General features: G+C 52.8%; 2 protein-coding genes across 4 annotated transcripts in view; one reads left to right on the forward strand and one right to left on the reverse strand.

Moving 5' to 3' along the window:
- The first annotated feature begins 144 nt into the window (after positions 1–144).
- CUNH3orf70 (chromosome unknown C3orf70 homolog) lies at positions 145–21,047 on the forward strand. The gene is given in 3 exon segments (XM_027650490.1): positions 145–334; positions 17,969–18,120; positions 18,122–21,047. Coding segments are annotated over 3 exon segments (732 nt in total). The 5' UTR covers positions 145–159; the 3' UTR covers positions 18,527–21,047.
- Positions 21,048–21,959: 912 nt separating this feature from the next.
- The window catches only part of VPS8 (VPS8, CORVET complex subunit), a 66,498-nt gene continuing 65,370 nt past the window's right edge, over positions 21,960–23,087 (reverse strand). For all 3 annotated transcript variants that reach the window (XM_027650481.1, XM_027650482.1, XM_027650480.1), the window contains one exon: positions 21,960–22,636. In XM_027650481.1, the coding sequence (XP_027506282.1) occupies positions 22,493–22,636 (144 nt within the window). In that variant the 3' untranslated portion in view covers positions 21,960–22,492. The remainder of the gene's footprint in view (positions 22,637–23,087) is intronic.

Consider the following 23,087-nt stretch of genomic DNA (forward strand, 5'->3'; position numbering starts at 1 on the left):
GCCCGCGGCGCTGCCCCCGCGGCGCTGGGCGGGCGGGCGGTCCCCGCTGCGGCTCGGCGCCTTCTCCTCCTCCTTCTCCTCCTCCTCCTCTTCAACCTCCTCCTCCTCCTCCTCCTCCGGCCGCTGCGGCGCGGGGGCTGCGGGCGGAGCGGCGGCGCCATGAGCGGGGCGGCGGCGGCCAAGAGCGAGAAGCTGGACGAGGCTCAGGCGCTCGCCCGCAGCTGCGCGGGCAGACCCGACTTCCAGCCCTGCGACGGGCTCTCGCTCTGCGCCACCCACAGCCACGGCCGCTGCTTCCGCCTGCACTGGTGCTGCCACCTGGGATGGTGCCACTGTGAGTGAGGGGGCGCGGGGCGGGCGGGGGGCTCCGGTCCCGGGGGTCCCGGGGGTCCTGTCAGTCCCCGCGCGCCCCTCACCGCCCGTCCCGCCCCGTCCGTCCCGTCCCGCGGCCGGGAGCATCCCACTCCCGGGGCTGGACCCCCTCCTCGGGGGCTGCTCCCGGGGATTCCTCTCGGGTCCCAGCGCCCCTCGCACCGGGAGGCAGCCAGAGGGTGGGCTGTGGCACCGGCTGCTGCTGGGCACCGCTGTCCTTCGCTCCAGCTACTTCACCCTCCGTTCTAATGGTTTTCTTTTTACAGGCATAAACCCCTCTGAGTAGAGAGGTAACCGCTTTAGGCTATATATAGCAGATAGTTTCAAAATCCAGTGTTGATCCAACTCTGGTGAAAAGGCGCCCAACGACTTGAATATCTATATTCAAAATCCTGATGTGTCTAATCATGGAGGCTGGGATTCAACTGTGGATGTCCAAACATAGTTTGATGAATAATTAATCACTTAGAGCCGTGAAGAGCAGGCTTTCCCAGCAGTGTGTTGTTGCGAGGTCAGGAAATGGTGATGGAGCCATGTACTTGGGTCGTGTTGTGTTCAGGAGAAGTTAAAGCCTGGATGGTCAGGGTTAGTGCTGACCCTTGTGTGACGTTGCTGGATGCTGCAGAAGGTGTCCCTGGACTCCTGACATCCCATTCTCCCTTTAAATCCGTTGCCGTCTCTCCTTGTAATTTAATCTACACGATTCCCCTTCACATGCACTTTTCTGCAAATTCTGTCTCATGGGGTAAAGGGCCTGCCCTAAAAGCCACCTTTTATTTGGCTGTGAGCTTCTGTTAGAATTAAATAGACATTCTAGGGATTTTGTCTTGATTTCGGATTCATTTTAAATCAGTTCAGAACAATGGGTGTTTTCTGTCTGTGCCCTGTGTGTGGCACAACTGGCTGTGTGAGAAGGTGCCACAGTCACCTGCTGCACAGGGACAGGGATGTCTCACATTTCATCCATGACACAAAGGGCCTCAAGTTATGACCTAGATACACTCTTCCTTCCCAAAATTTCTCTGACCTCAGTTATTTGTGGTCACCATAAAGATATGTGAGCTTATGAGCACTCTGGAGCACAGGATCAGAGCTCAAAATGGTGCTTATAAACTGGAGATGTTACCCAAAATCAGTTGGGGATGGTCCTGGGAGGGGAATTCAACCATGGAGCTGGGAACACCTGGAGAAGCAACGCTGTGGGGAGGGATGTGGGGATTGGGATGGGTCACAACTGTGTGTGCATCAGCAGCGGGAGCCTGCGTGGTGGAAATGCAAACCCAGACCCCAGCCTTCGCTTGGGGATGCATTACCAGCAGCATGGCAAGTGTGCAATTTAATTAGTCTCTTCAGCTCAGTGATGAGGAAACCAGGCTGATGGGCTCTGAGCGTGGCACTTTATGGAGCTGCGGGAGAATTGGGGAGGTTCTGTGGGAGATCACAGAGATGGGCTTTGAAAATATTCTTTACAAGGGGGTGCAAAAGGAAAGGGGTTGTTTGGGCTGTAAAATATTGAGAGAGGGAGGGGAGGGGAGGGGAGTTTAGCAAAGTGTAAGGTAGCCTTGCGAAGGAAAGTGTGTTCTAGCCCTCCTCTGCACAGACTTGGCAGATAACCAGGTGTCACTGACCTGTGGCAAGGAGAGTTTAGGTTTGGATATTAGAAAACATGGTAGGAAGGCAGATGAAGCAGGGAAACAGAGTGCTTGACAAGGTGAGAAGTTGTGGTCCTTGAAACCCTTCAAGGGAGCCTTAGACTGGTGTCTCTTAGGCATTACATGGAGCTGCTTCCCTCTCAGAAGGACACTCGAGATCCTTAGCTGCCCTGTGGCAATCTTAAGATTTAAAAATAGTTACAGCTTTTGCAAGAAGTACAGACTTCCTTCTTAATTCCTCCTTTATGGCAGAAGAAACTTTGAGATACCTCTGCCCCATGAAACTGGGATTTTAAATGAAGGAAGTCACACACTTCCTTGCCTTGTTTAATCTTCTGAAAGCCACGGAGAAGTATGCTCTCTTCTTGCCCCTCATTTCCTAATGCAAATTTCAGAGCTAAGGATCTCTTTGTATCCTGCTCCTCCGGAATGAGTTGGGTTGCACTTAAAAGGGGTAAGAATGAGGTCTATAATGGGAAATTGTATAGAGGTCAGAGACATAATTAAACAGTGTTTGCAGTTATCCTCCATAAACGCAGTGCTGTAATGCCGACTTGGGAATCCTCAGAGGGTTCTTGAAAGTGCTTTTCTGTGACTCCTAAGAGCTGTATTGGGGTACAGGAAGCTCTACATCAATTAAAAGGACCTTTGAAGTATTATTTTCCATCCGTGGCCAAGGTCCTGGAGAATGTCAACTCAGTGAAAGTGCACTTACACTGAGAAATTACAAAAACTCACCGTGCCATGATGAGTAGATTGTCTCCTCATGTGTATTCAGGATCACATCTGCTTACTTCAGTGACAGAGGCAATTTAGCGTTGCAGAGCCACTTGGCTATGGAAGGAATAATTGAGAAAGAGCCCAGTCTGAATTCCCCAAAGCTGTTTTTGTTGGCGTGCTCGGAAGGGAGCAGCACTTCAGGCGCTCCCTTTACCTCCGACGTTTCTGTGTCCGTAAAATGGCAATAATAGTTGGCAGGAGAATCAGAGACTGCTCAGTGCATCCAGACAGCTCCGAGAACTTCAGCTGCCCTGGGTGCCTGTATGACTTCTGTGTCTAAGGCTGGAGTTTATTTGGGGTCATTTTCGGTTTGTTTCGGGCTCAGTGGGGAGCAGATCTGCTGCGAGGTGGTTCTCTGATGTGCCTCTGTGCCTGGGGAGCTCTGAACCCGGGTACAACCTCCATAAGTAGGTGTGTGAACACTGTGCAGGATGGGGGCTTGGGGGGCTGGGCTGGGATAGGTGGGTGCCTTGGGTGTTGCTGGAGCTGCTGGGCTTGTGGGCACAGGGAGGGCAGGGAACACCTCGTACCTGCTGCAGCAGCTGACCCTCCCCTCTGTGCTGCCCACTCCTGTCTCCACATGGAAGCGGGATGAGGGCTCAAGCCTTTGGAGTCCTTTTCTCTGCAGGGAAAAAGGCATTGGCCCAGGAGGTGTTTTGCCTTCAGCCTCTGTGTTTGTCCCATTACACGTTGTCCTGCACCCCTCCGGTCTGTCCCTGCGCGCGTTCCCTTTGCCAGGGTGGCAGCCCCCTGGTCACCTTCCTCCCCTCCCCTCTCACAGCCTGGTGGGGTTTGGCTTATTAGATGCAGGCTGAGAGCCTTAAATTACTCGGGTCTACTTTTTCCAGAGGCAGAGGAAACATGCCAGAGGCAGGTCTGCAGCAAGGTGCTGCCTCCCTTTCCTCACCTCGGGATTTCCACTGCGGCTGCGATTGGCACCGGCGCTGCTGCGAGGCTGCTGGCTGGGAGCTGGTACCTGCTTCTGTCACAGGGGATCACAGCCCTGGCCTTACATCCAACCTGACCTGACAGCAGGACTTTGCCTGTGTTTTGCTAATGTTGCTTCCTAAGAATTAGCCATGAGAGAAAGCATCACACTTCATACAATTACGAGATTGGTTTCATGCCTGGACATGGCAAAAATAGAGTATTCTCTTGCAGCTGGGCTCATTTTTAATCTGAGTAGCTTGCATTCTGTTAAACACTCTGCAAACCCCTCGGTACATTGTGCTGCAATTATCAATAATACATGATGAATCGTGGTTCCACAGCAGTTGTATCAATAGACAGTAATTGTGCTACCTTGTATTAGCCTTTCTGTGCTTTTTTTCCCCCTGATTCAGCATCAAAAAAAGCAAGCTTTTCGCTCTTTAAGGCTCTTGCATGTCTTATATTGAAAAGTAAATGCAGCAAATAAACTTTGGTTCCACCACTTTTACAAGGTTCAGCTGTTTGGACCATTTACAAGAAAACAAACCAAGGAAGGGGAAAGCTGTGAGGTCTCCATTGGGTGGCCAGGAAGGGAACAGTTGCCAGGCTCAGGCGTGGAAAAAGATTGTGGTGGCAGTAAAGGTTTTAAAAAGCACAGCTGCTCCCCTGCCCTGTGTTCTGCTAAGTGGTGGAGGGCACTTGCAGGTGTGCCCTGAATTAGCTTCCTGCTCCCTGGCGTGCACACAGAATTGTGGCACTGTTACAAAGGAGTTTGGAGCCAGACCTGGCAGGGTCTGCATGAGATCAGGCAGGCCTGGCAAGAGACCCAAGGAACTTCCTTGGGCAAGAGGAGAGAATGGGCTTGTGTGATGGGTGGCACACCACGAAGGGCACGTGTATTCTGGGTGGTTTGGGGGAGGAGAATTTCTCTGAGTTTGGCCAGAGGAAATTCTGGGGATGCAGAACCAGAGAATGTTTACATTTGTTGTTCACCTGCTCTCTGAACAGGGAGCCCAGGGTTTCCCTTGGCTCTCAGAGCCCCATTGCTCCCTTGAGCTGTCTGAGGGCACCCAGGGGGGCACAGCCCATCCTGGCTGGGGTCTCTTTGGTCCCAGCTGTGAGCTGGGCAGGGGGGTGATTATCCATCACCCACAGCTGTGCCAGGGAGGGAGCAGATCAGCACAGTCACTGCCCCTGGGTGTGCTTGGAGCAGACACTGCTGCTCACGTTCTTCACTGCCTGAAACACTGGTGTTTTCTTTCTTAACAATTTACAGTGAAAACATTTGTTTTCTGGCCCGCAGAGCTGGTGGAAGCTCTCTGTCAAGACCATCCTCAATTAAACCCCTTCCAGAGACCACGATGTGGTGGTGCCACATGGCAGCTCCTCCCTGCTCTCTGCAGGTACACACCTGGCCCAGGGGCAGGTTCTTCCCCTGCCACACAGTGACTGTGCAGCAGATCAGTAGCTCTGTGCACACAAGCAGCATTTCTGAGGGGGTCTCTCCCCTCTCTCCAGCAACAGGGCCATCAGCAGGGGCTCTGACAATCTCCAAAGCCCATTCAGATCCAGTCTGCCTGTGGAAACTGTGAGCAGGGAGACAGCAAGGCACCCTTCTTTCCTGTGGCAGACCACTGGCGAGCTGAGATGGTTATGGGAGGTATTTAGGTGCATCATGACAGAGCTTGGGGGTCTAAAGAGGAGCTGTGCCTGCCTGCAGCCAGCTTCTGTTGACTCCCCCCCATTAGAGAAGCAGCTACAGCCCTGGTGGGGGGACCCTAAAATGAGCCCCTGGGGTGCTCTGCAGCACAGCAGACACTGTAGATCTCCCAAAGCTTTCCTTTTGTCCTGGTGGGTTTTCCTTGTGCTGGTTTTTGGTGGCTACAAAACTCGTTGCCACATCCAGGAGGGAGCAGAAGGGCAGCAGTGCTCCAGTGCTCCACAAGTGTCCCTGTCTGGAAGGGGATGTGGACGGAGCTCACTGGAAGGTGCCAGCCTGGCAGTGCTGGTGGCAACTTGAATTTCCAGCAGTGCTGTTCCACAGAGGCAAAACTGTATCCTGATCATTGACTTGTTGGATAAATGGAAAAGGGAGCTGTAAAATGCCTGTTTGAAATCCTGAGGCTGATAATTGGAAGAGGTCATACGTTTTTCTTTGTGGGAAACTTAAACAGGAATGGAGCAGGCGGGGCTGGGAACTCTGGGGCTGGGCATTCCTGGAAAACACAGCTTGTTCTGGAGGGAGGATGATCACAAATCTTGGGAGAAATAGGGGTTTTTCATTTGCTTTGGCTGTGAAAAGGATTTGGACAACCATCCCGTTTAAGTCCGTGGATGGAATGTTTGTGCACAAGCCAGGCATTGTGCTGAGTGCCAGGCAGGGGCTGCAGAAAGGTGGATTTTTCAGCTTGTAATGGTAAAAGACTTCTAATGAGGATTTCTTGCCTGTGGCTGTGCAAGATCTTCTCTTCACCTGTATTTTGAAGAGCTGTGATATTCTAGCTTCGTTCCACTAACCTGTACACAACCAAGGAAAGAATGTCAGCTTAATGTGTTCTGAACTGTCACTCTGAGGGCAAACACTTACTGCCAGTTTTTATGTGTGCACCATTCTGGACCTGGCTTGTGTTTTGTTCCTCTGGTTTTAATCTGGAAATCCCAGTACAGATGTACTGTTGATGCTGTGTCTCGGAAAGAGAACCCACAATTCATCGTACCCTGTGGGAATGTCAGTGCCTCTGGAAGAACCTCCTGGCATTCATTTTGAAACCCTTACTAGAATGTTTAGAGACATGCATGTTCTACTATTATTAACAAAGCCCCTGATGTCACTTATCAGGAAGAGACCACAGGAAAATCTGTGAATTCAGGTTACTTGCTCAGTACGTTTTGTAGGACTAACTCCTGTATGGCTCATCCAGGATTGAATGGAAACCAGTGCTCTTCATTGTCCAAAAGTCCTGAGAGAAAGGGGCCTGTGTACCAAAACACTTCCTGCCAGCCAAAAACTCTGCTGTGCATGACTGTGAGGCTGTGTTTAATAATCTGTCTGTCCATCTGAGGAGAATGACTCACAAAGAATTAAATCTGCTTGCCCAAAACTCAGTGATCTGTGGTAAAAACCTCTGAGAGTGGCAGATAACTGACACCCTTCCTCTGTGGCTGCTTGAAGGGGTAACTGTTGGTTTTGTAAAGCCTGAAAGGATAAAGCTGTGGATGTTTCTTACCAGAAGCAAGTACTTCCAAGGAAAAGTTCATTAACCTTGTGTCCTGTCAGCTGGTGCGGTTGTCTGGGAATTCAGGGTGTCCTGAACACTTCATGGGGAGGAGCTGGGCCTCTGCTCCTCTCAGAGAGGTTCCTGCTGGGGAAAGGTTGCAGGCACTTTTCTCACTGCAGAGGAACAGCTCCAAGACAAAATCTGTACGGAGCACAGTGCCTGTGGTGAGCGTGTGGCTTCCTTCCTGGACTCTGCAGGTGGCCAAATCTGTTTGCCAGCTTGAATCTGTGAGCCTGCCTACCCCCAGTGCCCAATGCAAAAGTGCCTGCTCACACATTATCCTTCTCTCCTGGTTGTTGATGGATGTTTCATGTGCCTTAAGCTGCAGCCCTTGTGTTGTCCCCTGAGACCAAGTCACAGGATTGTCACCTTCGTGGCCTCCATCCTGCAGCTCTGCAGAGCTGACACTGCTCAGCTTTGCTGGAAGCACTGAAGAGGCCTCTCAGGTACTTGGCACAGCACCTCCAATTTCCTGGCAGCACCTGTGTGCTCATCAAGAACACGTTTTGTCACTGCTCATTGGTACAACCAGCAGAGCTGGGCTTGTAGAGAATGGGCATCTTGGGGTGTCCTTATGTAATGGCTCTGGATTTAACCAGCCCCACACTTCATGACTCACTGCCAGCTTTGGGAACTTAGTTCTGCACATTGATAAGGCTCTACTAGAAATTTGTGTTTCTATAAAGGATAAAAAGCAAAATGCTTTACTCACAAACAGTGTAAGATGTTCCAGAATGATAGCTGTGACAGTGTGGGCTTAGCTGCTGATGGATGGCACAAGCTCATACTAATGTAAGAGCTGGTTGACAGTAGATTGGATTCCAGGTAGAGCATCTCTCTCTGTCTGCATATAAAGTGACCCTGGGTTAGTGAGTTGTGGCTTTTCTTCCAGCATCTTCATGAATTTATGTGCCCACAAGATGCAGAGGATGTTTTCATAAGTGCTTTGACTCTTCCACTAATCAATTTTTATGTAGTGACTGATCACAGAACTCAAGAATTGCAGTTGGTGCAATTTGGAGATGTTTCTGCCAGTAGTCGAATATATTCACGTAGACGGAAATCAAAAACCTGCTGGGCAAGTAAAATCTGATTGCTTGGCAACAGGGCCTTGTTTTTAACATACCCACACGTTAACCTAGGCCACACAACAGTCGGAACTTATACGTAACCTGTGTTGTGAAACAATTTCAACAAGAGGCGTGCGTTTGCATGTTTGTTCTCCCTGGTGGCTGTGGAGCTCCAGCGCCCCCACTCTGCTCTGGAAGCCGCTTGTTCTGAGGGGTGGTTGCCCCCAGCCCCGCAGTGTGTCCCTGCTGTGCCCAGCGGGAGCAGCTCTGTGCCTGTCCCTCTCCCTGCTCCTCGTGATGCCGGGGCTGGAGCTCACCTGCAGCTGTTCCGGGCAGGGGCTCGGCTGTTCCACGCTTCCTGCTGCCTCTGCTGTTTGGGTTTCAGTGCTTTCCCGAGCCGCACTCGAGGTGTTTGCTCTCCCTCACACGTGCTGCCTGGCCCTGCCAGAGGCTGGGACACCGTAGGGTGTGCTGGGGTGCCCTGGTCAGCTCCTGCAGCCCTCCAGCTGTAGGCAGGACAGGTGAAATTCTCACCTTTTGCTTTGCTTTCCCTGCCTGTGTCACTGGACCTTGGCCTAAGGGCACAGGGACCACTCTCCAGCTGGTTCAGTGGGATCTTGGCTCTCTGGGTGTGAAACCGAGGGCATTGCTCACCCTGCCACTGTCAGAAGGGATCAGATCCTTGGCCTTACATCCAACCTGACCTGACAGCAGGACTTTGCCTGTGTTTTGCTAATGTTACTTCCTAAGAATTAGCCATGAGAGAAAGCATCACACTTCATACAATTATGAGATTGGTTTCATCCCTGGACAATGCAAAAATAGGGTGTTCTCTTGCAACTGGGCTCACTTTTAATCTGAATACCTTGCATTCTGTTAAACACCCTGTGAGCCCCTTGGTCCACTGTGCTGCAAATATCAATAACACACGATGAATCATGGTTCCACAGCAGTTGTATCAATAGACAGTAATTGTGCTACCTTGTATTAGCCTTTTGTGCCTTTTTTCCCCCTGTGATTCAGCTTTTTGAAAAAAACAAGCTTTTGGCTCCTTAAAGCCTCTTGCATGTCTTACATTGAAAAGTGAAGCCACGAGTGCTGTGTGTGCTCCCACCTGTGCTGTGCAGCAGCTCCCAGTCACTTGCCCACAGTGGCACTTTGTGACACGATGGCCCAGAGTGATGCCACCTCCTCCTCTTCCCTCTGCTCCTCCTCCTCCAGTGGTACCTGGGCCATTATTGTCTCTTGCAGAGCGTTGCTGGATCCCACACCCCTCCAGGGAAAGGTTGCTGCCCATACCTGCACACACCAGCTCCACGTGGTGACGTATTTTGGGTGTGATCAGGGAGAGCAGTCCTTTAAATTCTCTGGAATTGGGTTCTGGAGAGGCCTGTGACAGAAAGAAAAAGATTGGTTTGAATGAAGTGGGAGTGGAGATGTGCACATCAGGCACCAGAAGCAGCAATGGGATGAGGGTTGAAAGCGTGGCCTGTGCTGGTAACAAGGACACTGCTCCCAGCAGTGAAGTTGAAGAAGGTGTTGTTTGTCCAGCCTGAAGGCTCACTCTGGGGTAAGGCACCACAAATACATGTCAGCAGAGCCCCTGAGCTCTGCCCACAGCAAGGGAGCAGCACAGGTACAGCACATCCCAGGGCTGCCACTGTTTCTCCTGCCAGCCACCAGCAAACCAGGCTGTAGCCACACAGAGGTGTCTGTTCCAGGCTGCCAAACCCACACTCCTGCCCCAGCTGTCCCCTGTGGGTGCAGAGTGCAGCTCTTTGGAGAAGACTTTTCCTTCAAGGACCCAGTGAGCTGTTCTGCTTATCTGAGACTTCCCAGGAAAACATTCCATCGTATGCAGAGGCTCAGGGTGCCCCCCCACAGCACATACCACACACATGGGAAATGACTCTCTTGCCTCTCCAGTGCCTGTGATTTCCGTGCACCAGGCAATGCCATGGTTTTCTGGGTGGTTTGACACTGAGCTGTGCTTATCCTGCTTTGTTGCCATATCAGCACACTGACTGGCTGCATGGAAACCATGGGATGCTGAAGCTTGAGCAGATGGTGCACAGGGATGGGGTTGTAGAATAAATATTTAGCGCTAAACCATTTTGTGCTATTTACTGAATTTTAAAAATATCTAGTGTAACTTGGGGGCTAAAAAAAGTGACTGTTCTGCCCTTTGGGGTGGCTTTCGAAAGGATGTTGGAAGGTGAATATCTTGGGATTCAGAGCTCGAGTTGGGATGCACAGCACTCGGCTGCTGCACTGGTGGAGGTGTCCAAGGCTGTGCCACGCTTTCCATGCCTGCACTTCCATGTGCCTGTGTTCTTGGGATTCAACAGGGGCTGGGGTTAGTTGTACCAGTGGCATTTGTGGCATTTTTCCGGGTACTGGAAGGAAAGGGCTCCTCCAGAACACACACCTGGTGTGTGCTGCTGCTCATTGCTTTTTTGGGTGTTGATATTCTGTTCCCTTGCAAGGGTTAGTGAGCAAATATGGCCCCTTTAAGAGGGTTTATGGCTGCCTGAAACATCCCTCAAGCCTTCAGGGTTGCTTTTCCTTTAAGTCCAGTAAATCCATGTAAGCAGTGAGAGGAAAGAGCAGGGATGATGGAGGAAGCTCCAGGGTTTGTTTGCATTTAAGCGTTACCTGCTCTTAAGATGATGTGCACAGAAGCCCCTGAAGGGCTTAGACAGCTCACAGCATGGACTGTCATGATCTTTTTTGTATTTAAAACAGATCAAGACAAAGGGCATTAAAATACAAATTTGATGAAGACAAACTTTCTGATGTTTTCCCCCTCTCAGTTTCCTGTGAAAAGCATGAGGTCAGGGGCTGGCACAGCTGTCTGTGGCTGTACAGCAGTGAGGGAACACCTCTCCTCCACAGTGGAGAATCACTGCTGGGGAGCCACTGCAGAAACATTGCTGGACTGTTTCTTCCCTGTGCTTGGATGGGGCTGGGAATGGGATGGATTCCTCAGTGCTCTGGTGGAGGTGCTTCTATGGAAGGTGCTGTTTGCAAGGACACACCTCTGTTAGGTCAGAGCCCGCTGCCCCTTCCTGCTGCACTTCAGACTGCTCAGGTGTGGCTTCTTTTTCTGTAGTTCCTTTGCAGAGTTGATTTGTATCCTTGGAGTCCCTTCTGTGATCCCTTACTGGGTGGGCCCTTCTAGCTCTGCCAGAAGTCCTGCAGGTGTGTGGGACACTTTGTCTGCATCTCCTGCTCTAGAAATTTGTTTGAGCAATCCCAGTGATTTTCAAAGTTGTCTGCATGAAGCACAGGGTAAAAATATCCCTTGCACTGAGGTGTTGCATATCTTTATCTAAGAGGCTCCTTCAACACTGAGAAGCATTTCAGTTATGCCTCATTATAACCACCAATAGCCCAGTTTCAGTTCTGCTTGATCTTGTACTGTAAGTCTGGCAGTGCCTCAGTGTCCTGGAATGTTTTCCATTTCCTCTGGTGGCTTATTCCACATCTGGTGTTCCCCACACAGTCCATGATGTTTTGCTGGATATGGCATGATGGCTATTCCATACAATACAAAGGAAGGGAAGCTGGGTTAGCAGTGGGATTTTTCACGTGTGTCATCTGTAAATGTGCTCAGGGTCTCTCCTGCCGTTTGTTCTCGCCCCTCTGGAAAAGCTCTGTGCTCTGAGCAAAATGCAATTTGAAGCTGTGCTGGTCCTTGGTGAGTATTTATGGCCAGGGCAATCTTTGTTTGCAAAGGGTTGTTGTTCCAAGCCGTGCATGTAACTGGGGAGAGAGGAGGAGGGGGAAAGCCAGGGCCTTGTTTTGTTTGCTGTTGCAGCCACAGGGGCTGGGAAGCCACGACCCTGGACAGGCCTCAGACCAGCATCACACTTCCAGATGGAATTCTGCTTCATGGAGCACTTCTAAACAACAGGGTACCTCCAGCAGGCTGAGGGTGCTGAATGCCCCTCAGTAAACGTGTCCAGGGTGTGGGCAAAGCTTTGCTTTGACCTGTGAAGGAGGAAACCCCCGCCTGCCCTGAGGCTCTGCTTTGTCAGCAGGGAAGTGATTCCCAGTTCCTTCCCGTGCACAGGCTGGTGCTGATCATGAGCTGGGCTGCTGTGGCAGAACTGTCTGTCACCTGTGCCACCCTGGAAGCCAGCTGGGTGTGTGACAGTCCTTGGGCTGCTGTGCCAACGCAGGCAGCAGGGCACCACTCCAGCCCAGAGCTGTCACCTCCTGCCAGACCAGCTCCCTTGGACCGTGTGCCTCTTCCCAAGCAGCCAGACTTGCTCTCCTGCCATGAGGTGTGGAACAAGAGCTGCTGGAAGAGCACTTGGTAGTTCTCCATCTCTTGCTATGACAGAAGCCGGTGCTCAAGCAGCTGATCATCAAGGCTTCCACACACAGAACAGCTGTGGAGTGAGGCCTCCTTGGAATGGTTGGAATTCCTCCAGGGCAGCCCTGCCTCCTGTCACACTGCATTAGGAATGCTTGCTTTGCCTTCCTCCTTCAGAGCTGGGTGGTATTTAATTAGGATGTTTTGATATTCTTCGTGGTGGGGCCCATTCCCCTCCCGTGTGAGCTGTGTTTTTGGCAGGGTTGCCTGTGGCAATAGGAAAGTCTGGCCCAGCTGGAGTGGGAATTCCATTGGACTTCACAGCAGAGGATCACACTCCTGTTACACACGTGTGGGTTCAAGCAGCACCAAGTCACCACCATTTAAGGAGCAGTTCCCTGCTGTTGAGCCACGGGAGCTGATGGCACACACCCTTCACACACCTGATGAGGGGCCTGTGTCAGTCCAAGGGGCTGCAGCTTTGGCCTCTCTGCAGGATCCACCACAGCCAAAGGCACGGAGATATCCACTGGGATCAGAGCCAGTCCTCCTCCAGCCCACCTCAGCTCCAGGCTCCCACCACAACAGCTCAGCCCACATGGGAGCAGTTCCTAAGCTGAGCCAGGTCAGGTTAAACTGAGCCAGGTCACATTCAATACTGTACAGTTAACAGGTCTTCGTTAACCTTGGTGATTTTTGGAGATAGATGAGCTGGCAGATGGAGAAATATTTGTTCAAGCAGCTGCAGGAGGAAGAATACATATGGAAAAAAAAAAGCTTTATGTTAATAGATGTCTAAATGCCCTTCATGTGAACAAATATCCATGGTATGTATTGCTGACTTGGACTTGTCAGACCCACAGCTCTCTCTTTCCATTTTCTGAAGTGCAGGGCAATTCACGTTGCTATTTATTAGGGCCAGGTCCTCCAAGGTAGCATTTTGAGAGGGTAAGGCTTGACAATTTGTTATGAGCAACCTCACTCCTGAAAGATGGATTTTTATTGAGTTTTTTTCAATATGCCAAGCACATTAATGAGTGTCAGAGGTAAACCAGAACGCTGGGACAGAGGGAAGTGGAGAAGAAAATCTTCCAGCAGCACCTCTGATTATTTCATGGTTAAGTTATTTTGTATTAGCCACGGAAATTGCTGCTGTGTCTGTTTGGTGAGGATGCATGCAGACTGCCCAATTAGCAAAAGATCAGAGAGAAAGGACCTCAGGGCTTGTTTCTCAAGACTTGACACGGGTTTTTGGAAGCAGGAGGCTCTGTCATACAGCTTCCAATCAATCAGCCACATCGTTCTGGTTATCAATGCCACAAACATAAGAAATGTTCCAGGTTGCCCGGGTTTGCTGGAGATGTGCAGGTGATGCTGGAGCTCCCTGCTCTCCTGGATCCTGCCCCAGCCTGCTGGCAGGCTCACTGGGGGCACGGAGCCAAGGCTTTGGGGAACAGCATCCCTCCCATTTGGCAACGGAAATCCTATTCCTGGGCACAGAGCAGCAAGGAGATGAGCACTGCCCAGCACTTCCTTGGACACATTTGAATAGTTGTTCTGCAGTTGAGTATTGGCTGTAGCATGTGCCAGGTCCCTGGAGGTTTGGTTTGTGGGCTGGCACCAGGGTCAGCTGAATAACTGAGGAATGGAGACACAGTCAGCCCTTTCTGGTTGTGCACAGGCTGCTGTGGCTGTGGTGGGTCAGACAGGAGGTGCAGTGTTGATGGAGCAGCTCAGGGGGCACAGAGGGTTCAGTGTGTCCTGCAGACCTGTCCTGGGGTCTCTCGTTTCATCATCTCACTGTCAGCCTGTGGCTGGCGTGGACAACTGGGACTTACCATGAAAGTCATTTTGGCAGAGCCTACTTTCACACTGTTGCTGCTCCCAGTGTTGGAACAGGCTCTTGTTTCCCCTGAGCCCTTTTGCCACGGTGGTGGAACTGCAGAGCAGGGACTGTGAGGCTTCTCCGTAGCAGCTTGAGAACTTCCCAAACTTCTGCAAATGCAGCAAATTGCTTTCCACAGGATTTGGAGTTTGATTTTTGGACACGTGACACGTGCAGTATTTTTCCTTCCCCACCTCCCACTCACTGGTGGAGAGTGACCCAGGAAACAAGTGGTGATGCAGCGTCTGCTCTGGCACCTGTATTTGTGCAGAACACTGTCATTTCAGGAGCATTCATCAGCACAGCGCAGAGTTCTCCAGCCCACTTGGTTGGAATAAATAGGCAATAAATTCCGTGCTAGCACATTAAATGGGATGGATCAGAATAGGTGCTCAAAGCACTGTTTTATCACAGACTGCTGCCAGCTGTTCACAGTCAGCAGAAATACTGCTGTGGATTTCCACGGGTGTTTGATCAGATTGAGATGGACTGTGAGAGAACTTGGGACTTGTGCTTCTGGGATCATTTTCTGTGCAAAAGCCATCCCTGGCAATCCCGCAAGCTACAGGGGTGGGGGGTGATCTTATTTTTAAATTCCTGCATTTATTTTTCATAGGCTGCGTCCCGGCTGACGTGTTTCCATGCATTATGTAGGGTGAGGAGCTGTGAGCACAGTTTTTTCCGTGATCCAGGCTGACAGTCCCAGCTCTGAGCACCTGGTCATGCTTTAAAACAAGTTTAATCTGTCTAAAACAAATAAACTCGCCCCTAAAACCAGCTGAAACTTGACAAACTGGTATCAGAATTCTAAAGAAAGGTACAAAGCAGTTCATGTATTAAATCCTCTGTTTTCTGTCAGCCAATTCCTGCTTTACCTTGGCAGAGCTTGTCCTTGGAACGTGAGGAAACCATTTCAGCCTCTGTGAGGTGACACAGACAGGCTCTGAAATCCTCTGCTCCTGCCCTGGAATTAGTGCCAGCGGGGCAGTTCTGAGACACTGCATGTGCTGCTGCAGTGGGAAAACAACCCCCTGGGCTCCTGGCAGGGCCCTGTCTGCCCCTGCCACCTCTTCTCCTCCTTTCCCAAAAGGGGAAAAACAAACAACAAAAAAAGTCACACTGCTGAATCTCTGCCTCACCATTCCATGGCCATGCTGTAAAGCTTCCTTGGCTTAAATCCACTGCTTCCTTCTCCCAACATCCCCCAGCCTTCTGCCAGCACACGGGGCTGTTTTAAGTGAAAGTAGAGTCCTGTTGTGCATATACTGTTTTTCTTGATCCTGCTAAAATCTTCACCAGGGCCTTCCTTAGATGCTTCAGGTAGAGGTGGCACAAAACTGAGTTGAGGAAATGCTTTTCGCTGGTGTCTGTTGTCAGTGGAACGGGATAGGAGCCCACAGGGAAGCCCTCCAGATCCATGGACAAATAGAGCATTGTGGTTTGAGGCAAGGCCAGGCCGCACTTCGTTTTCCATGAGCTGAATTTATCAGACACTCTCCCAGCCAGCAGCACACTAATCATCAGCTGTGGGGCTTTGCAGGGCAGGGGCACATTGAATGTTCCGTAATTTCACAGAAGGGTTTCTGGGAAGCAGTGGATGGCAGGAAGCCGTGGGCTGCTGCTGTGGCTGTGAGGGCAAGGAGCTGCCCAGGGAAGTTCTGTCAGCAAGATCTGAGGAACACCCGAGAGCCCCCATCACTCAGTGACTCCAGAACCAAGGAGCTGCTGCTCCGAAGGGTTCTGGAGGAGCCCAAGCTTTGCTCTGCCTGGGGCTGCAGTGCCAGCACCTCCTCCCTCCGAGTCACAGCAGGAGTAGGGACCACGCCCTCGTACAGTAAAAAGAGGGAAAGTGGAGCGGATGGCTTTGTATTTTCTGTCATCCAGCTGTAAACAGGTGGGGAAAAAGCTTGGTTTATTGTCCCTGAGCTTTTCCAGCAGCTCTGTGAACAATTGCCCTTCCGCAGATGGCAGGGAGAAAGCATTCCATGCAGTATTCGAGGGGAGCTGGTCAAACCTCTTCCCCAACTGTTCTTTTCCATTGCTGCCGGCTCCCAGCTCTGCCTCCTCTCTCCCATGGCACACCGGAGGGTTTTCCTGCCCGGCGTTCCCGGGGCTCGCTCCTCTGATCCTGCGTTGGGCACTGCTGGCATTGCAGCCTCTCCCACACTCCCGTGCTCCCTGAGCTCTTCCTGCGGCTCTGTGTCCGTTCTTCTCGGACGACGGGGATGGGAAGTCCCAGCGGACTTTCACACGAGTGCGTTTCCCTTCCACCGCCGCCCTCACAGCAGGGAGGGAAAAGCCTTCCCGGCGCTCGAGGTTCCCCTGGTGACGTCCCCGCCGGGCTGGCAGAGCACAGCCTGTGCGTGGGCCCGGCAGAGCCAGGAACACCCGGAGCATCCTCAGCCCCTCAGTGCCAGTGCTGTCAGAGCTCTTCCCAGCGCTGGGAGGCATTCCCAGACTGAAGAGAGGGGGAGATTTTTCCCCTGCAGAGAGGCACGGCAAGGGGAGCGAGCTCTTCTTTGGGGTTCAGAGCAACCCGGGCTAGTGGGAAGTGTCCCTGCCCGTGGCAGGGAGTTGGAACTCAGTGATCTCTGAAGTCCCTCCCAGCCTAAGCCGTTGTGTGATTTCCAAAGGAATGGGTAATTCTGGGGAGAAAGGCTGCACCTACCTGTGAGCTGGGAGCACGAGGGCACGTGGGCAGATCTCAGCCCAGGGCCCAGTTCCTTAATGCAGGAACTTTCTGCCCCTCACCTGGGGAGCTCCGAGCACCCAAACAGCCCTTCAGCAGCGTTTGCTGCCCGGGCAGAGCAGGATTTGCAGCGTGTGCAGCAAAACTCTTCCGACAGCCCCACTGCTCACAAGGCTTCTGGAAATTCGTGCTTTCCCAGCGGATGAGCCCCTAGGGAGACATGAATCTTTCAGAAGCTTCATGCAAATAAAATGCAGCATTTTACAGTCTTAGGCATAGCCTCGGGTTTCTCAGTTTTTCCTAACATAGTCCCAATTTTCTGCTCTCTTATTTATTTCTTTTACTAAAGATGTTCGGTTCACACTTTGTTCTGCTCAGTATAACCAACGTAATCCTATTTTCTTACTACTTAACCAGATAATCAGGATGCCACGAGCATTTCTATAGCCTAGAAATGCCCTTGTTTTCTGCCTTAAAATTCTAATTGTAGTCATGTATGATCTCTGGTTTATAATACGGAAAAACACAATTTAGACCCCAGGGAAAAAGAACATGGAAACACGGGCAGGGAGACTCATTGGAATAATAACAATACAATAAAATTTTGATCATTGTAGCAAAGATGTAAACTAGAACTGCTCAGTGGGGAAAAAAAAAAGTCTCTGAGCATCCTGTTATTTTTCTTTCTCCTGGAAAAGGGTGTGAGCAGCCTTGGCATCTGTCCCAATTCTATGGAGTTGTGCCCCTGGAGTGAATTTTCTGGAGTTAGTGATGTCCTTGAAGCAGGGGCAAGGAGAGGAGAAGAGCTGGGGTACGGGAGGTTACACTTACCTGCAGGATTAGGTGTGGGAGGATCCCTACCAGGAGGGGCCTGAACACCCGGAGGCCACTGAAAGCAGCAGCCGCTGCCTGCAGGAGCTGCTGATGGTTACTGACGGCTGGGGCATCCCGCGGAGACAACGCTGACCGCCGCTCCTCTGTCTCCCCGCAGGTAAATACGTGTACCAGCCCATGACCCCCGTGGAGCAGCTGCCCAGCACCGAGATCCCCGCGCGCCCCCGGGAGGCCCCCAACAGCATCCAGATCTCCGTGTCCCTCACCGAGCACTTCCTCAAGTTCGCGCCCGTCTTCCAGCCCCCGCTGCCCCCCCGACTCGCCGCAGTTCTGCACCATCGCCGACCTGTTCATCGACAACTACCGCGTCAAGTGCATCAACGGCAAGATGTGCTACGTGCAGCGGCAGCCGCCGCCCGCGCCGCACCGGGGCAGGGCCGAGGAGCCGCCCGCCCGCAACGCCTTCATCGCGGCGGAGAGCAACCCGGGCAAAGCGGAGCACTGCTCGTCCCCCTCCAGCTCCGAGGACTCCGGCATCAACGCCGTGGGGGTTCACTACATGGAGTCGTGTGACGAGGACACGGAGGGGGTGGCTGAGCTGAGCTCAGAGGAGGATTACAGCCCGGATAGCAGCTGGGAGCCGGACGAGTGCCCGCTCCTGTCTCCCTCGCAGTGCGAGATGGAGGTGATCGAGACTATAGAAACCACGGTGTGACCCCGCGGCCGGCAGCGGCTCAGGCCCGTTCCCACTCAGTAATGTTGCTTTTGTAGTATTTCTATTTTCTGTTTTTTCTGACAATCCCTTTTTTCCAGTGCACTTGATATTTCAGATTCCTCATGGGAGCGCGGTCACGGGACTTACATATGGTGAACTAGCAGCAGCCTGAGCAATTTTAACACGTTCTCAGCCTGATCAGCTCTCCCACGTCTGCACGTAAGGTAGTGACAAATCTTGAGACTTTTCTAGCAGAAATAGGCCCTTTTCTTGGTCTGGGTTACCCCACACCCCACTTCTCCCACGAGGACGTGCCACTGGAGGTGTTTCCCCCGCCGGGGGGGGGGGGACAGTGGGCCCTCAGAGCACGGGGGGTGCGTGCCTGGAGCAGCAAACCGAGTTGCCCTTACTCTTTCTCAAACAGCTACACGAGGGGGGGCGGGCAGAGGCTCCTCCTGTCTCTGTCTGTCCTGACAGCGCCTTGTCCGGCCTCTTTAGTGCTGGTGTGACCCTTCTCCGAGGCTGTGGGCACCACACGTCCAGCAGGTTGGAACGGCAGGCTAGAGAACGCACAAAGTGCCTCCCAACTTTTCTCCAGGCTATGCACCGAGCAGCTGCTGGGGCAGGTCAGGCTCTGAAATCTCCTGAGGAGGCAGCTCTCCCTCTGGAGGGGCATCAGGCGCCTGAATCCAGCTGAATCTCTGCCCGGATCTCGGGAAGGGGATGTGGCTGTTGCAGGGGGCAGGAGGGGGAGCAGGGCCATCCAACCCATACCACACTAGGCTGGGGTGCACCAGGACAGGGGAAGGAAGCGACTACCTCCGAATACACAATCTGCCCTCGGCTCTGCCTGCTGCCTCCTCCTGGGCTGTTCGGGGCCAGACACTCAGGACCAAGTGGCCTCAGGGCCTGCATTTGCCTGAAGAATAACACAGTTTAAACAAACAGCATTTTATCAGCCACACCACTGTGTTGGCAGAGCTTGGGGACAGCGTGGAGGTGCCCGTGGGTGTGTGCTCGTTAAAATACAGCCCCAGGTCGTTCTAGCAGAGAGAGGAGGCTTTGGCTCCTTCGCTCCCAGTCCAGAAGCAGGTTGGGAGCAGGGGTCCTCACACAGCTGGGAGCACAAGCTGCCTCACAGGAGGTTTGGTTTCAGCCCTGCTTGAAGGAAACGAAAATGTCACTGGGATTTCAGTGGGCTCAGCTGGGTTGGAGTCAGTAACACCTGTGTTCCCGCAGCGTTCCTGCCGTCCTTGGTGCAGTTCTGTTCGGGTTTCAGAAGTCCCTGGTGAATCCAAGGCTGTATAAAGGTGTACAGTTAGTGACTGATCCTAGATTATAGTCCGTGGTAGAGGATGGCTCATCTCTCACTGTATCCTGACAATGTATTCCCAATTTTATACACTTTGTAATCAGTATCTTTAGAAGACATTTAGGCAACAGTGTGTGTCTGTGCACATACGTGTCTAGGAGTTTCCATGGGTGGATATAAAGTAATGCTGTACTTTTTAGACTAACACTTTCAGACAAAAATAGGTTTTATAGTTTTGATGACTTACATAAAAAAGTGCAATGCTTGTGAAATGAGGAACTTGGGCCATTGCATGAACAGATACATTCTCACAAGGCACCTGAAAATACTGTTTTTCTGAGGGCATTTAAACAAAGGCCGTAGGAAAACTAAATAGGATTTATTTATTTGTTTTTTAAGGGCAGGATTGTCTTTCTTGGCTAACTAAGGTTTCTAACAACGTTTGGGTGTCTTTGGACCATTCAGACACATTCCATAGGTAGAAGGAAACATTATGTATAAACCTACAGCATTTATTCATATTTAACCTTTCAATTGTAGTCTGAGAGCTGGACAAGCTCACTCCCCTGCCTGGCCTGCCCGAGCTTTCCTTCCCCGGGGGAATGGGTGGGCTGGCAGCTGCTCCCACCCCAGGGGCTGGTGGGGGCCTTTCCCAAGGGCAGGGAGCTCCTCCCAGCTCTCCCTGAGGGCGCCAAGCAGAGGGTGGGTCAGCAGGACCCCCGGCCTGGCACGAGCTCACCTTGTTTGCGGGCAAGCAGGAGCCGCGGCCCCGCGGGGGCACCGGCCGTGAGCGCGGGGACCCTCAGGGTGGGGATGGCCCAGACTCACCGTGAGGTCCTGGGGGCCCACAGGGCCCTGTCCCTGTCAGGATCCATCCTTTCTTAACTGTAAGTAATTAGCAATATTCACAAGCTGTGAGTGTCTCCTACCCAGGATTTGTTCAGATGTCTTAAGCACAATAAGCTGCCTCTTCCTTCTGTTGTTCCTGGAAAACATCAGTGGAGCAGCCTGGGGTGGGATGTTCCAGGGAGTGCTGGGGCAGCGGCCCAGCAGCAGGTTCTCCCTGTGCTCCATCACACTCCCACAGAACCGTGGTCCCTTTCCTTTGCACAAACACTGGCATGGCCGTGCCCTTCGAGCCATGCCCTGGGCTGGCTGCTCCACCTGCCAGGGAGAGGTGTGTATATCTTGAATAAAATACTGAACAACTGGCCTTCTGCTTGTCCTCACTCCCCCCATGCTTTCCATACTGGAGTGAAACATTCCAACATTTCCAGCAAAGGAAGGGGCACTGAACCCCCCAGGGCAGGCAGCGGAAGGCAGTCACCACGTGCAGCACATCAGGGCCCAGTGGGCACCCCCAGGGCCCAGCTGCCACTCCCCTGAAGGGCTGCCCCAGCCAGGGGGAAGGACAGAGGGGACAAGAGCCACCCCAGCTGATGTCTGGCCAAACTCAGCCGCTGTAGCTCCCTGACCCACCTGGGACCAGGTGCCCGTGTGGCTGCAGGCTGGAAACACCAGTGTGCCCTTCTCAGTGCTCGTGGGAAGGAGGTGAGGCACTGCTCCTGGCCAGGTGAGCTCTGCACAACACCTGGTGCTTCTCTGTTCCCATGTTCCTGCCATTCCATGTGAGCTCTGCATGGATCAGCCACCAGAGTTCTGTGTGCAGGGACAACAACCCCCACCCGGTGCTGTGCCCTGGGAGCAGCTGGGACCCCGAGGGTGTGGCACCCCAAAACACCCAAGTGCCAAAGTGAGCAGGAGGAAGAGGAGTGTAAGAAGCCAGAGGTGACAGCACAGAAACCCCACCTACACCCGGGTGCAGCAGTGAGAGCAGGTCCTAAAGGTGCTGCTGGGAAGGGACAGGGCCCACTTTGGTGTTACAGAAGAGTGGGCTGAGCTTAGAGTGACAAACCTCTGTGACCATGAGCACCCATCACACCCACCCTCTCCCCCTTGCAGCCCCCAAGGGCCTGAGACACCTTTTCACACACGCTCCCCCCACATCCCCACCCTAAGGTACAACAAGGCGAGGGGCAAGGTTTGGGCTTCACCCCCAGGGACAAGATTCATCTCTTTCCAGCAGCCCTCACCCACTCCCTGTGTGCAGAAGTCACGAGAGACGTTCACCCAAGGGCCTCTTTAATGGTTGGGAGGTGGGACACACCAGGCATCGCTCACGTTTCCTGCACGTTCCTCAGCCTTCTCCAGGTTTGCCTGTTCTGTGCCTTCAGACAGGGCCAGGCCTTGGAAAACAGCTGCTTTGGGAACACAGAGCCCAGGTGTGGCCCCAGGCACAGCCCTGGGACACAGCTCTGGGCACAGCACAGGCTCCTCCAGCCCAGCAGAGCTCAGTGCAGTGTGTGGACAGTTCCCAGTGCCCCCATCCCAGGTGGGCACAGGCAGCCCCTGCTGTCCATGCCCTGGCACGCTGGCTCTGCCCCCGGAGCTCCAGCTCCCAGCCCAGCTGTCCCCACCTGCTTTGGCTTAGGGAGAGGCCACAGCAGAGCTGGGAGATCACCCAGCCACAAACCCAGAGTCAGCCCAGAGGGTTCTGGAAAAGGGGATGTGGGGGGAAAAGTGCCGTGGAGTGATGGAGAGGCTTCCCAGCAGCAGGAGCCGAGGGCAGGCCCAGCCCTGGCAGCACAGGAGCACTAGTCCTCGGCCAGCGGAGGGGGGGTCAGGTGGAGCTGGAAGGTCTCGTTCTGGAAGACGCTGCTGGAGGCCGAGTCCCCGTGGGAAGTGCTGAGCAGCCCGTGCTTTTCACCACCGCGGGCCAGCTCCGTCAGGAGAGCCAACTGCAGGGAAAACACACATGGATCACCCTCAGCACCCCGGGAACAGCCTGCAGGGAGCACAGGGACAAAGGGCTGGGGGGTCACCGTGTTCCTGCAGCAGTCAGAGAAACCTTAACCCACCCCCAGCAAAGAGTGGCTATGGAGGGGCCCTACAGAGGGGGCCACTAGTCCGGAGCTAAACAACTCCCCAGGGATCTTTAGGTTGGTTTAAAATCACATAATTGAAAAACAAGCCCAGAAAGAGCTGAAAGTGCCAACAACTGCAACCAAAACAGGCAGGAGGCACAGGGAAAATGCCAGGGACAGAGGGAGCTGTGCTCTCCTTGGGACAACATGGAGGCAGGAGGAGGGAGCATCCCGAGTGACCATGTGAGCCACACAGTGTCTGCAGGGGAGGGAGGCTACAAACCCAAAAAGGATGTGGCACTTGTCAGGCCCAGCCCCAAAGCCA

Source organism: Corapipo altera, unplaced genomic scaffold (genome assembly GCF_003945725.1).
Source record: "Corapipo altera isolate COAL_440 unplaced genomic scaffold, ASM394572v1 54, whole genome shotgun sequence".
In the NCBI taxonomy this organism is placed as follows: Eukaryota; Metazoa; Chordata; class Aves; order Passeriformes; family Pipridae; genus Corapipo; species Corapipo altera.